The sequence below is a fragment of the Macaca fascicularis genome, chromosome 15, assembly GCF_037993035.2.
Source record: "Macaca fascicularis isolate 582-1 chromosome 15, T2T-MFA8v1.1".
Lineage (NCBI taxonomy): Eukaryota > Metazoa > Chordata > Mammalia > Primates > Cercopithecidae > Macaca > Macaca fascicularis.
Window position 1 is genome coordinate 21,249,741 of NC_088389.1, and position 15,199 is coordinate 21,264,939.

Sequence of the window (15,199 nt, forward strand, 5' to 3'; positions counted from 1 at the left end):
TTAACATCATACATAATATAATTATTGAAACTATTGACACAAATACTACTAATACGAATTAATAGACTTTACTCAAATTTTGTCAGTTGTCCCATTCATGTCCTTTTTTTCTTTTTTGAGACGAAGTCTCACTCTTGTCCCCCAGGCTGGAGTGCAGTGGTGTGATCTCTGCTCACTGCAACCTCCGCCTTCCGGGTTCAAGCGATTCTCCTGCTTCAGCCTCCCAGTAGCTGGGATTACAAGTGTGCACCACTACACCTGAGAAATTTTTGTATTTTTAGTAAAGACGGGGTTTCGCCATGTTGGCCAGGCTGGTCTCGAACTCCTGACCTCAGGTGATCCACCCGCCTTGGACTCCCAAAGTGCTGGGATTACAGGAGTGAATCACCGCTCCCGGCCCCATGTCGTTTTTCTATACCAGGAGCCAATTCCGGATTTCACATTACGTTCCTTCTCTGGCACCCAGGCTGGCATCCAAGTCCTGGGTGGAGCGATCCTCCCGCCTTAGCCTCCTGCTTAGCTGGGACTACAGGCGCGCGCCACCACTCCTGGCTGCTGTTGCTTTAAAATGGTGAAACCCCGTCTCTACTAAAAATACAAAAAATTAGCCGGGTGTGGTGGTGGGCGCCTGTAATCCCAGCTACTCTGGAGGCTGAGGCAGGATAATCCCTTGAACCCGAGAGGCGGAAGTTGCAGTGAGCCGAGATCGCGGCACTGCACTCCAGCCTGGGCAACAAGAGCGAAACTCAGTCAAAAAAAAAAAAAAAAAAAAGAAATTATTTTAATCTACGCCCTGTACTTGAGGGATTTGTGTTCTCGGGCAAATTACCAAACGTCTCTGAGTCACTTTTCCGTCAAATAGACGTGATGCGATGAAGAACCAATAAAATTTGGAATGGCTTCGGAAACTTCGAAGGGAAGTGAATACATTTTTCTTTTCTTTTTTCTTTTTCTTTTCTTTCTTTTTTTTTTTTCTTGAGACAGTCTCGCTCTGTCGCCCAGGCTGGAGTGCAGTGGCGCGATCTCGGCCCACTTCAACTTCCGCCTTCTGGGTTTAAGCGATTCTCCTGCCTCAACCTGCCGAGTAGCTTGGACTGCAGGCGTCAGCCACCACGCCTGGCTAATTATTGTATTTTTAGTAGAGACGGGGTTTCACCGCGTTGGCCAGGCTGGTCTTGAACTCCCGACTTTAAGTGATCCGCCCGCCTCGGCCTCCTAAAGTGTTGGCATTACAGGCGTGAGTCCCCGTGCCCGGCCTGTGAATACATTTTTCTTATTGTTTGACGCTGGGCCATACAATTCACTTTTTCGTTGTCCAGATTAAAACCAAAACAAAGCAATTAGGAGCGCGTTGTTGTCGAGGTGTTTTGTTCCAAGGTAGGACCCGTAGCTTCTCCGCCGTCCCGCAGCTTGGAGTAGCAGCTTCTGATTGGACAATGCGCGTCCGCCACGACGCAGGAAGGCCGCCTCATTGGTCCGCGCAGTCGGGCTCCGGCGGCTTGTCTCTTTAGCGCTCAGGGCGCTGACCCACTGCTCTTCCTCTTAAGTGAGTGCTCCATTTCTTCCGACGCCCGGAGCTGCTGGCCCAAAGGGATCCGGAGCGAGCTAGGCCGGGTAACTGCATTGGGGTCCACTGGGAAGCAGCAGCGGCCGTGGACTACGGGAGGGAGTGGGGTTGGCGAGCTTGGGTAAAATTCCCTCTTCGCGCTGTCTCGACTCCCAAGGTCTCCGCGTCTTCCTCGTCCCCTTTCGTCTTCTTGCTCCACCTCCCTCGGGCTCTTCCAGGTTTCCCCCAAAAGCTCCACACACCCCTCCGCTTCCCTTCCGGGGACCCCGCCTCCTCTGCTCTTGTCTCCACGGGGCCCGCCCTCGTCTCTTCCCCGCAGCGGTCCCTTCCTCAGGAGCGCAACTCCTTCCCTCCTCTCCGCCGCCGGTGTGCCCCTCGCTTGGCCCATTCCTGGTACCTCCTTGTCCCTTAAGTTTGGTGTTGTCCCTTCCTGGCACCTCCACCTCTCTCTCCATGATCCCTGTCTCCTTTGCATCTGACTGCTGTAGTCCTCCGATTCTCCCGTTGACCCAGGCTGCTGGTTTAGCAAATTGTGCAGCGGCATTGTGCTGGGCGTTGGGGATGGAGACAGTGACTAGAGGTCCCTACTTTCAAGAACTACTTGCCCCGTGGGAGAGAGTCACTTTGTAAATGGGGTATGATAGGCCTGGTGATAAGTCTTTAAGGCAGCATAATGTAGGACTGCTTAGGGGAAGGAGTACTAGAAGGGTTCCTCCCCGCCAGCCGCGTTCTTGCTGAATTCTCAAGCAGGCCTCTGGGGGCTAAGCTGCTTCTTTTCATCAGAATGCCCTTGGCTGCTTCTGATGCAGAAGCCTGGTCCTTTATTATTTTAGTTTTTATTTTTGAGACAGAGTCTCGCTCTGTCTCCCATGCTGGAGTGCAGTGGTGTCATCTCGGCTCACTGCAACCTCTGCCTCCCAGGTTCACAGGATTCTCCTGCCTCAGCCTTCCCAGTAGCTGGGATTACAGACGCCCCCCACCACATCTGGCTTTTTTTTTTTTTTTTTTTTTTTTTACCAGTAGAGACAATTTCACCATGTTAGCCAGGCTGGTCTCGAATTCCTGGTCTCAAGTGATCCTCCCGCCTTGGCCTCCTTAAGTGCTGGGATTACCAGCGCGATCCAGGCCATCATGGTCCTTTAAACCCTTGGGAGTTATTAAAATTTTTGTATGGGCTCTTCTTTTAACCTGTCAGAATAGGTAGGGTTTCAGAGACCATCCATCCAAGCCCTCAGGGTGTTTGTTGTCTGAGAGGTTGAAGGCTGCAGTGACAGAGCGTGATTGCCTAGACAAATAGTGACTCAGCATTGTACTCTTGGTGCCTCTTTTTGAAGTTTTTCCAGAGGATAGTTACCCACTTTTTCAATTAGGCAGCAGTCTTAGCTGGTGGGAAAACTAAAAGCACAGATAAAACCACTACTCAGTAGATTCCTCCAAGCCAGTGCAGGTGGCTTGTACACTTACTCAGACGAGAGTAATTTATACCTCAGGCTTTTGGAGTCAGGAATCTCTGGGGTCTGGTCCCAGCTCCACCATTCGCTGTTAAGCTTGGTGAAGATACTTCCTTTATCTGAGCTTCAGTTTCACCTTCTGTTAAACAGGGTGATAAACCCTAACACACAGGGTAATGGTAGGGATTTGTTAAGATTCTGGTTATGAAAATAATCACTTTTAGTGTGCTGTAAATTGCAGTATCTCAGCACAGGCGAGCCCCCTATGCTTCAGATTCATGTCTGTCTAGCTCAAATCAGCAAAGAACCTGATATGCTTTCTTTTTTCAGGCACCATGACCACCCTTGATGATAAGTTGCTGGGGGAGAAACTGCAGTACTACTACAGCAGCAGTGAGGATGAGGACAGTGACCACGAGGACAAGGATCCAGGCAGAGGTGCCCCGGCCAGCAGTTCTGTTCCTGCAGAGGCTGAGCTGGCAGGCGAAGGCATCTCAGTTAACACAGGTACTGAGAAACGCTGGGCTCTGGGAACAGGCTTAAAAAAATGTACATTAAATACATATTAATTAGAAGTCTCCTGATCATTTTTAACTCTGGTCCCACTTTCAGAGATAACCTAGTCTTTTCATTATGTGTGCTTCTAGGCTTTTAGTGCACAATACAAATGTATCTGCATAGCAGCATGGTAGTGAACACAGACTGGCCTGGATTTGAATCCTGCATCTCATATTAATAGTTTGATATCTCATAAATCACAAGTATGAGTATATGGGTAGTACAAATTCCTAAAAATGGCATATTTACACTTGTACCTTTTAATATTGTCAAATTGCTATCAGTTGAGGTGGCAGTAATTTATAGTTTAATCAGCAATCTGTGTTTCTCCATATACTTGTCCTGCTACTGTGTTATGAAACTCATTGATCTTTGTTATTGTAGTAATTCATTGTAGGTTTATTTCTGCCCCTGCCACCTTTTTTTTTTTTTTTTTTAAAGGCAAGTTCTCACCTTCTTCAGGCTGGAGTGCCTTGGTGCCATAATGGCTCACTGCAGCCTCAACCTCCTGGGCTCAAATGATCCTTCTGCCTCAGCTTCCATGAGGTTCCTTTCTTAAAAAGCTGGGACCACATGTAGCTGGGACCACAGGCGCTTGCCACTGTGCCCAGCTAATTTATTTATTTATTTTTTGTAGAGATGGGGCCTCACTTTGTTGCCCAGGCTGGCCTCACACTGCTGGCCTCAATCAATCATCCTGTCACAGCCTCCCATAGTCATGAACCAATGCACCGGGCCCATATGTCTTTTGAAGAGGGAACTTAAACTTCTTTTCATAATTTTAAGAGAGATTTTTATATCCTTTGCTCATTTAAAAAATTACATGATTAGTCTTTTTTTCTTGGGGAACTATAAAGGAAATTAATCTGTGATATGAGTTGTAAATATTTCAGTTTCTTGTTGTCTTTTGACTTTATGTTCTTTTCCTGAATGAAAAATTTTATTTTTATGTACTTAAAAGTATTTTATAGTTTTTTAATTTTGCTTTTTACTTAAAAGGCTTTTCTTCACCCTACTTTATAAAGGGCCTCACTTTGCTGTATAAAAAGGTTCTCCTGGCTGGACACAGTGGCTCACGCCTGTAATCCTAGCACTTCGGTAGATCGAGGCGGGTGGATTGCCTGAGCTCACGAGTTCAAGACCAGCCTGGGCAACACAGTGAAACCCTGTCTCTACTAAAATACAAAAAATTAGCTAGGTGTGGCGGCATGCGCCTGTAGGGCCAGCTACTCAGGAGGCTGAGGTGGGAGAATTGCTTGAACCCTGGAGGCAGAGGTTGCAGTGAGCCAAGATCATGCCACTGTACTCCAGCCTGGGCAACAGAGTAAGACTCTGTCTCCAAAAAAAAAAAAAAAAAAAGTTCTTCTATACTTTTCATTAGTATTTTTGTAATTTCATTTTTTACACTTAAGTATTGATTTCTGTGGAATTCACTTTGATGCAGGGTGCAGTAGGGCTCCAGTTTAATTTTTTTTAGATTGCTACTCAGTTGTTTCAGTACCGCTTAGTGAATAAGCCATCTTTATTTTCTTGAGATGTCACTTTTATTATGTACTGAATTTATCTGTTTATGTTGAGTCTTTAGCTGTACTATGTAGTCTCTTCCATTGATTGGTCTTTTACTGGGCTGTGTCATACTGTTTTTAATTATTGTAATGTTATATTTTAGTATCTGGTAAGGCTAGACCCTCTTCAATTAACTTTTGCTTTATTTTTTCCAAAGGAAATTTAGGAGCTGGACACATATATGTGTTCATGTATTTTCATTGGGAATACATTAAATATATAGATTAATTTAGGGATAATTCGCACTTTTGTGATGTTGAGTATGTCTGTTCAGGAACTTGGTATTGTGTTTCCATTTATTCAAATCTTTCAAGTATTTTTTGGGAGCATTTGAAAGTTGTCTTCATATAGATTTATTTTTTTCTGTGGTAACAAAAGACTCCAAAGCTTTAGTGGCTTATGACAACAAAGGTTTATATCTCATTCATGTTACATGCAGCCTATAGGTCAATGGCAGCTCTGCTTATGCTTCATATGTTCTTTCATCCAGGAGCTAGGCTGAAGGAGTAACAGCCTCCATTTGGCTGTGTTCCTGTATTTGGGACACACCGTTTTCATGGTGAAGCATAGAGAGCAAGAGAGGAGCTGCTGGAAACATGGAATGACTCATGCACGTCATACTTTTTGTTTTGCTCAGACGTGGCATACTTCATGTTTGCTCACAATCCTGTTGGCCAGCAAGTCACATAGTCAAGCCCAGCATCAATGGGCTGGGGATATATGTACTCATCCCACAGGAGGTACCATAAGTCACATAGCAAGGGGCAAGGACATATAAGTCCTTCAGCAGCACAGGGCGTGGTGGGGGTTAAGGGTAGCTTGAATAACAGAACAGTAATACTACCTGCCACAATCTTGTTATAAAAAATTCAGAGGCCAGGTGCGGTGGCTCACACCCATCATCCTAGCACTTTGGGAGGCCAAGACGGGTGGATCACCTGAGGTCAGGAGTTGGAGACCATCCTGGCCAACATGGTGAAACTCCGTCTGTACTAAAAATACAAATATTAGCTGGGCATGGTGGCGCATGCCTGTAGTCCCAGCTACTCGGGAAACTGAGGCAGGGGGATCGCTTGAACCCAGGAGGCGTAGGTTGCAGTGAGCCGAGATCACGCCATTGCACTCCAGCTGGGGCGACAGAGTGAGACTCCATCTCAAAAAAAAAAAAAAAAAAAAAAAATTCAGATAATATAGAAGTACAGAAAAAAAATGTAAAAGATCTCTGTCACCAGCCCCTTAGATCCTACTACCTGGAGACAACCACTGTTCACAGTTTACAGATCCTGCAAGCTCTTTTTCTATGAACGTACAAGTGTATACACAAACATGTATGCATGTCTATGTACATAAATTATGTACATACATACAGTTCTTTTTTTTATAGAAACTAGAGGATTATACTATGATATTCTTCATTTTGCTTTTGTAATAACCTGATATATTTGGAATATCTTTAATGGCAGGAAACATAGAGCTGCTTTATTCTAAGAGTTGCTTTATTTTCCTTTGAGTCGGTAGATTATAATTTTTTAAACTCATCTCCTAATGTTGGGCATTAGCTTGGCCCTTGTTGCAGACTGTTGCAGGGCACATCATTGTGTAATAGCCACTCTGCCCTGTGGCAGAGTGCACAGAGTCCCTATGATAATTGTGCAATAGATGAAGCAAACTTCAGGCAGATGTTTACTCCTACCTACAGATGTGAGCTGATCCATAATTCCTTGCCCATTCTCCTTGGTCACATCCGTGTTCACCCTACTCAGGCCCAAAAGGTGTGATCAATGACTGGCGCCGCTTCAAGCAGTTGGAGACAGAGCAGAAGGAGGAGCAGTGTCGGGAGATGGAAAGGCTGATCAAGAAGCTGTCAATGACTTGCAGGTCCCATCTGGATGAAGAGGAGGAGCAACAGAAACAGAAAGACCTCCAGGAGAAGATCAGTGGGAAGGTAATTAGCAGTACCCAGGCTTTTCTTAGAGGCTGCTGTGGCTGCTAGAGCTGGGTGAGTGATTCAAGAGGTGGAGGATGCTTGATTTGACCTCCAAGAAGTTGTGCAGTGCAGGAGAAATCATAGAGCCCTGTCAAAACTCAAACACACCCAGTTTTGAATCTCAGTTCTGCTACTAGTGACTGTGGGAAAGTCTCTTCCCTTCTGAATCTAGTGTTTCAATGGTTAAATGATGTCAGTATCCTCCCCGTACAGGGCTATGTGGTTAATATGCCCATCACAGTGTCTGGCCCATTGAAAGTGCTCAGTAAATTTTAGTTTCCCTTCTTTTATTGAGGTTTTATCTTGGGCCAGAAATAACCCTCTGAGGGTGGTGGTATTATCGCCTTCTTACAGATGATAGAAGCAATGCTTGGAGGGCATTAGAGGCTTGTTCAGGGCAATGCAACTGGTAAATTCTAGTAGGAGCTAGGGTTCTAACCCAAATATTCCTGTTTTTTCCATGATGTTGCTGTTTCATCTGAAGCCTATTCATGAGAATTTATTCTAAGGAGGCATTATAATAAGCAAACAGACACTCTGGAAGATATTTGGAAGTAGGTCCCTGATTTTTTTTTTTTTTTTAATAGAGACAGGGTCTCTGTTGCCCAGGCTGGTCTAAGAACTACTGAGCTCAAGTGACCCTCCCACCATATCCTCCCAAAATGCTAAGATTACAGGTGTGAGCCGTGGTGTCCGGCCCCTGATGGCTTCTTATCCTATCAGTATTAAAAGGGATTCACCGTTTCCCTGGATGCCCTCTGACTGCGGATGAATGTCTGTGAGTGCCTGAGATCATTTAGTTATAGCCCAAAGCTAAAATACCATACAGGATCAGGGAGCAGATAAGAGGATTAAGCTGGGAATCATTCACCTTGACCAGGAGGCTGATTTTAGGACATGACACTTAGCCAAAGACTTCAGTAGGTCAGAAGAAGCCACTGTGGTAGACCGAGTTGAAGTGGAGGGCTATGAGATGGGAGGAACATTGGCAATAAGTAAAATAGTGAACTCAGAATGTTGCTGGTTATGATACAGTCACAACATGTGTTCTGATCTAGTGTGGTCTCTTAATCTATGCAACATTGGGCAGAGTTAGGATTTATGAGAGGAGCGGGGATGTCTTGTTGCACCGGGGCAGAGGGAAGATGCTTTCATAGCTTGAGCTGTTTCTCGGGCATTGTGCGTTCTGCTCACAGCTGCTTCCTGATACCGAGGTGAGAGGCCAGAATGAGGCAACATCATATCATCACATGAATCAGTCTTGAGAGAGGCTGTTCCTGTCCTGCTGATTTATCTACAGTAGAACAGAACTGGAAACTGTCTGGCAGAATTAGGGAAGTGGTTAAGCAAAGTGACACATTATATATGATTTCATAAAAATATTTGGAAACATGAGGAAATACTTATAATCATGCTAAGTCTCGAAAGCAGGTTATAGCTTAATTGGTACACCCACAGCTGCTGCTATAAAAGCAAAACTATTTTAGTATGACTGGTAATAAAAAGAATTTTTAGAGTCCATATGACTGTGTGTGTGTGTTTGGGGATGGTGTGGGGCAGGGGTTTTGAGAGTTCTTTCTAAAATTCTGTAATGTCTTGTTATCTTTCAAAAAAAAAAAAAAAAACACGGTAGATAAAATATTGTCAAGACTGACAAAAAGTAAAAAGCTCATGAAGTGAGATTATATGATGCACCTATTTGGACTGAGAGGCAATGTGATATTGTAGTTAAAAACATGGGTTTTAAAAATCTAGTTCGAGTCCTGGTCTTATGCTTACTGGGTTAACTTGTTCAAATAATGTCAAGTTTTGGAACCTTGTTTATAAAGTGGGGCTATTAAAAGCCCCTTCCCGATGGAGTTATGGAATTCAGTGAGATATAATGCATGTAGAATACTTAGCATGGTGCCTCATATATTATCAGCATGTAGTACATGTTAACTGTTTTATTGTTTTATGCTTTTCTGGAGCAGGGTATCCCCCTGTCGCCCAGGTTGGAGTGCAGTGGTGTGATCTTGGCTCACTGCAGCCTCCGCCTCCCAGGTTCAAGTGATTCTCGTGCCTCAGCCTCCCGAGTAGCTGGGACCACAGGTGCACACCACCATGCCCAGCTAACTTTTTTTATTTTTTATTTTATTATTATTATTTTTTTAGGAGAGATGGGATTTTGCCATGTTGGCCAGGCTGGTCTTGAACTCCTGACCTCAAGTGATCCACCCCTCTCCCAAAGTGCTAGGATTACATGTGCGAGCCACCACACCCGGCCCATATTAACTGTTGGATCACGAGTGTTCAGTTTTCATATTTATGCTCACTTGCTGGTCCTGCTGCAGATGACTCTGAAGGAGTTTGCCATGATGAATGAGGACCAAGACGATGAGGAGTTTCTGCAGCAGTACCGGAAGCAGCGAATGGAAGAGATGCGGCAGCAGCTTCACAAGGGGCCCCAATTCAAGCAGGTTTTTGAGATCTCCAGTGGAGAAGGGTTTTTAGACATGATTGATAAAGAACAGAAAAGCATTGTCATCATGGTTCATATTTATGAGGATGGCATTCCAGGGACCGAAGCCATGAATGGTTGCATGATCTGCCTTGCCGCAGAGTACCCAGCTGTCAAGTTCTGCAGGGTGAAGAGCTCAGTTATTGGTGCCAGCAGTCGGTTCACCAGGAATGCCCTTCCTGCCCTGCTGATCTATAAGGGGGGTGAATTGATCGGCAATTTTGTTCGTGTTACTGACCAGCTGGGGGATGATTTCTTTGCTGTGGACCTTGAAGCTTTTCTCCAGGAATTTGGATTACTCCCAGAAAAGGAAGTCTTGGTGCTCACATCTGTGCGTAACTCTGCCACCTGTCACAGTGAGGATAGTGACCTAGAAATAGATTGAACTGATAATCTAGTTGCATAGATTTCTCATTGTTTGGGTTGGAATACATATGTCATTGTTTATTTTTGTTCCTTCTTTGTCTTCTGGCTTTTCAGCTGTTCTTTGTAGTCCCTTTTATTATGTGTAACATCAAGAAATTCTTAGATTAAATCAGAATGCTGAATAACCTTGTAGCCAGCAATAAGGTGACTTATAATTGTATAAACAGGAAGCCAGGCTTTTGAACTGTTTACTTAAGATTCTCTGGCAAGACATCTCTGTTATTGTTTCCAGTCAATATTTACAAAGCATCCTAAAAACAATGTCTTGGAAATTGTCTTCAGATGATCTCAGAGGTTTCTGCCAAGTCCGAGAGTATAATTCTGTAGGTAGTGTGTGTTATTTGCAGTGTAAATAATGCATTTTCTTAATCAAATGATTGTAAATTATATTTACTTGTAATCAGTTCCATAGCTCTAGGCGGTGGTTAGATTTTTTTTTCCCCCCACTGGGGTCTTGTTTAAAGGTGTGAGTCACCGCACCCGGTCCTGAGGGGTGGCCTCTGCTGCTGGATTTGATGTCGTCCTCCAGCATGACTAAGTCTGGAACAGCAGGAAGGGTCGATGCTTACTGACTTGCTGATGTTGGAAGACGAGTGGTTTATGGATTTAAACATCAGAGCTGGAGTGGGGCTGGAAATCTTTGTAAAGGAGGATCTTTCGGTAAGATGCCCCGCTTGTCTTTGTCTCTTTTTTGTTTAACAAGGTAACTTTTTGTTTAACCTAGATTTTTTTTTAAAACTTTTTTTTTTTTTTTTGCATATTGGAAAAATAATTCATATTCAGTAGAGGAAAATTGACCAAAACAGAAGCAAAAATAAGAAAATTAAAATATCCTACTACCTACTACCTAGAATAAAACACTATTTATATTTTGGTCTATTTCCTGCCAAGGTGTTTTCTGTGTATACGTGGATATTTTGTTTGTTTTTAAACAAAACGATGGGATCATTCTGAACATACTGTTTTATAGTATGGTCAGCTAATAATATATCAGACCTTTTTTCATATTATCAAATATTCTGCAACTTTTTTTTAATGTCTATTAATATTCCATCATATAGATGTGATATAATTTGCTTGATGGTTGTCTCTTAAAAAGATAGCAAACACTTTTTTTAAATCACAAAAGTGATGGATGTTCATTGTAGAAAATATAATAAACACTGTTAAGACTTAAAAGCCATATAATTCCACCAACCAAAATTAATCCCTGTTGTCATATTTGTAGTCATTTTTATAGCCTTTTTTTCTATGTATTTATAATAACTATCATTTGAGTTTTTTTCCTTTTGCTTTTTTACTTTAAAAATACATGTTCTAGGGTCAGGGGAAATGTAATCTGGAATTAAATATTAGCCTTAAAATTCACAATTTTGATTTTCCTGGATTTTCAGAAATTGACTAACTAAAAGAGTCTTGAAAGTATTTGCTGTATTTAATCAACAAACAGAGTGCATTTTTTTTTTTTTTGACTAAGAAAGCTCATTGTAGTAGAAAGGGTGGAATGTGGAATGTATAGAAAATTATTAGAAACAGGGAACTATTAGTCTAGCTTATTTTCAGTCTTTTTTTCAATATTTTAAAAAACATTGAGTACTTATTGAATTTAGTTCTGTGCTCTTCCTTATTTAGTATTGTTTCATAAATACTTTGATGTTTCAAAAATTCTAAATAAATAATTTTCAGTGGCTTCATAATATTTAATCATTTGGATATACAATAATATATTTAATCATTTGGATATACAATAATTTATTTAACCAGTCTCTCTATTTTTATTTATTTATTTTGTTTGTTTTCTTTGAGATGGAGACTCGCTGTATCACCCAGGCTGGAGTACAATAGGGTGATCTCGGCTCACTGCAGCCTCCACCTCCTGAGTTCAAGCAGTTCTCCTGCCTCAGCCCCCTGAGTAGCTGGGACTACAGGCACATGCCGGGGACTGGCTAATTTTGGTATTTTTACTAGAGATGAGGTTTCACCATGTTGACCAGGCTGGTCTCCAACTCCTGACCTCAGGTGATCTGCCTGCCTCAGCCTCCCAAAGTACCGGGATTACAGGTGTGAACACCCTGCACAGCCTAACCAATCTCTTTATATTGGATATTTAGATTCTCAATGTTTTGCTGAACACTTAATGCCTTTGTGTTTTGGGCTATATTTTGAATTATTCTTATAGATTTCTAGAAGAGGAATTACTGGGCAAATAGGGACACTTAAAAATAGCTTTTACAAACCATCTTCTATTCTCGTTGAAAATGAGAATATATTATGCACTTACAGGGAACTTGACTTTGCTTTTCAAGAACAGAAGTTCTAAAATACAGTAGGGCTGGGTGTGGTGGTTCATGCCTATAATCCCAGCAGTTTGGGAGGCTGGGGCAGACACAGCGAGACCTCATCTCTACAAAAAATAGAAAAAATTAGCTGGGCGTGGTGGTGTACCTGTAGTCCCAGCTGCTTGGGAGGCTGAGTCAGGAGGATCTCTTGAGCTTGGGAGGTCAAGGCTGCAGTGAGCCATGATTGCACTCCAACCTGAGCGACAGAGACCCTGTCTCAAAAAAAAAAAAAAAATTAAAAAAAAGTAAGCAGACATGTAATGGTAATGGAGAAAACCTAGACTTTTTTTTTTGAAGATGGAGTCTCACTCTGTCGCCCAGGCTGGAGTGCAGTGGCATGATCTCAGCTCACTGCAACCTCAGCCTCCCGGGTTCACGTCATTCTCCTGCCTCAGCCCCTTAAGTAGCTGGGACCACAGGCGCCCACCACCACGCCCGGCTAATTTTTTGTATTTTTAGTAGAAACGGGGTTTCACAGTGTTAGCCGGGATGGTCTCGATCTCCTGACCTCGTGATCTGCCCGCCTTGGCCTCCCAAAGTGCTGGGATTACAGGCTTGAGCCACTGCGCCTGGCCTTTTTTTTTTTTTCTTTTTGGAGATGGAGTCTTGCTCTGTCGCCCAGGCTGGGAGGTGGAGTGGCACAATCTCAGCTCATTGTAACCTCTGCCTCCCAGGTTCAAGCGATTCCCCTGCCTCAGCCTTCTGAGTAGCTGGGATTACAGATGTGCCACTACATGCGGCTAATTTTCGTATATATTTTTTTTTAGTAGAGATGGGGTTTCACTATGTTGGCCAGGCTGGCTTCAAACTCCTGACCTCAAGTGATCTGCCCGCCTAGGCCTCCCATAGTGCTGGGATTACAGGCATGAGCCACCACACCCAGCCTTATCAGTGAATTTTATCATTTATTCATTTAGGTGGCTGGGGATGGGCCTAAGCCTGGGCCAGCAGCTGGGTCCATCATGTCCAGCCCACTTGGCAGCCTGGCCACCCTTCTGCTGTGGCTTTTTAAAGGCACAACTGTCATAAAATGCTCCAATTTCTGAATTCTCAGATTGTTTCCTTATTTTTGGCGATAATACAACCAGAGGTGATGTTGTGTAGTAAGTCAGGGAGTATCTGATGTCAGCTTGGTGATGCTAAGTTTAATCACCTGGTTAAGGTGGTGAATGACAAATCTTCGTATTGTAAAATTATTTCCCTTTTGTTAGCAGAAAGAAATCTGTGTTGTGATACTTTGAGACTCTTCTTGCAATAACGTTTCACCTAATAGTTTTGGCATCCTTGCCTGAACCAAATTATTACATTGGGGTATGCATAAAGGTGATTTTCTTTATTTTCATTTCATTTCATTTTTAGGACAGAGGGTTTCACTTTGTTGCCCAGGCTGGGGTGCAGTGGCGCAATCACACCTCACTGGAACCTCAAGTTCCTGGGCTCAAGCGATCCTCCCACCTCAGCCTCCCAAAGGGCTGGGATTACAGGCGTGAGCTGCTGTGTTTGACCTAGAGTTTACTTTTAAAAAATACATCCTTTTTGGTTCCACCTTTTTGAGCATATAAAACATTTACCCAGTTTAAAAGTCAGCAGAATATGAAGTTGTGTTCTCAGAGAAGCCTCACTCCCATCGATTCCCTCCACCCCAAGAATTTATTTTTGATTGTGAATGCTTGTGGTTAAATTTCTTTTTTTTGAGACGGAGTCTTGCTCTGTCACCCAGGCTGGAGTGCAGTGGCCGGATCTCAGCTCACTGCAAACTCCTCCTCTCGGGTTCACGCCATTCTCCTGCCTCAGCCTCCCGAGTAGCTGGGACTACAGGCACCCGCCACTTCACCCGGCTAGTTTTTTGTATTTTTTAGTAGAGACGGGGTTTCACCGTGTTAGCCAGGATGGTCTCGATCTCCTGACCTCGTGATCCGCCCATCTTGGCCTCCCAAAGTGCTGGGATTACAGGCTTGAGCCACCGCGCCCGGCCAAATTTCTTACTATCTCTGAGCTGTGATCTCCCAAGTGAGGATAAATAGTAACTATCTCACGGGGCGACTGAAAGTGTTCAATGAGCTAAAGTTCTTAGCATGGTGAGGCAGCTAGCAAACATTCCTTAGATCCATAGATGTCATCAGTTTTTTTTTTTTTTTTTTAACTATCCATCCTCTACAAAACCCTGATCCCACTTATTAAAAAAGGGCTTTAAGACCTCAATTCCAGCCAGGCGCAGTGGCTCATGCCTGTAATCCCAGCACTTTGGGAGGCCGAGGTGGGCGGATCACGAGGTCAGGAGATCAAGACCATCCTGGCCAACACAGTGAAATCCCATCTCTACTAAAGATACAAAAACAAAAAATTAGCCGGGCCTAGTGGCGGGCGCCTGTAGTCCCAGCTACTTGGGAGGCTGAGGCAGGAGAATGGCGTGAACCCGGGAGGTGGAGTTTGCAGTGAGCCAAGATCGCACCACTGCACTCCAGCCTGGGTGACAGAGCACGTTTCTGTCTCAAAACAAAACAAAACAAAACAAAACACCCATTTCCCCCTTGTCAACTCAAATAAATCCTATTTATCCTTGAAAACTCAGCTCAAACCTCACTCACATCCTCTCTGGATCCTTAGTAAGTCTTTGCTATCTCTTCAGAGAGAGGCAGTCATACTGTTACATGTCTTCTTACAGGTGATGGCGACATTGGTTAAAATGTTTGAGGGCTCAAAACCTGGGTCCATCCAATACTAGCCATGCCTCCATTTTCCCACCTGTACAAGGGGGATAACAGTAGTTGGGATAAAAGGTCAATGAGGCCGGGCACAGTGGCT

The 15,199-nt window shown here is 43.7% G+C and overlaps 1 protein-coding gene across 3 annotated transcripts; it reads left to right on the plus strand.

Annotated features, from left to right (window-relative positions):
* The first annotated feature begins 1,496 nt into the window (after nt 1–1,496).
* On the plus strand, nt 1,497–11,749 carry PDCL (phosducin like). Of its 3 annotated transcripts, none has more exons than XM_005580841.5 (4): nt 1,497–1,614; nt 3,349–3,525; nt 6,906–7,087; nt 9,463–11,749. In XM_005580841.5, exons 2-4 carry the CDS (start codon nt 3,354–3,356, stop codon nt 10,012–10,014), a joined length of 906 nt encoding a protein of 301 aa, XP_005580898.1. In that variant the 5' UTR covers nt 1,497–1,614; nt 3,349–3,353; the 3' UTR covers nt 10,015–11,749. The 3 variants fall into 3 exon arrangements, with proteins under 3 accessions (XP_005580898.1, XP_005580899.1, XP_065386186.1); XM_005580842.5 differs by having other exon boundaries at nt 1,497–1,546; XM_065530114.2 differs by lacking the exon at nt 1,497–1,614 and adding an exon at nt 1,851–1,960.
* The last annotated feature ends 3,450 nt before the right edge of the window (nt 11,750–15,199 follow it).

Bases quoted from the DNA above. Each gene is read 5' to 3' on its own strand.
- PDCL (XM_005580841.5), top strand. From the start codon at position 3,354: ATGACCACCCTTGATGATAAGTTGCTGGGGGAGAAACTGCAGTACTAC. The intron at 3,526-6,905 runs GTACTGAGAAAC...CACCCTACTCAG, and splicing joins AGGCATCTCAGTTAACACAG to GCCCAAAAGGTGTGATCAAT. The intron at 7,088-9,462 runs GTAATTAGCAGT...GTCCTGCTGCAG, and splicing joins AGGAGAAGATCAGTGGGAAG to ATGACTCTGAAGGAGTTTGC.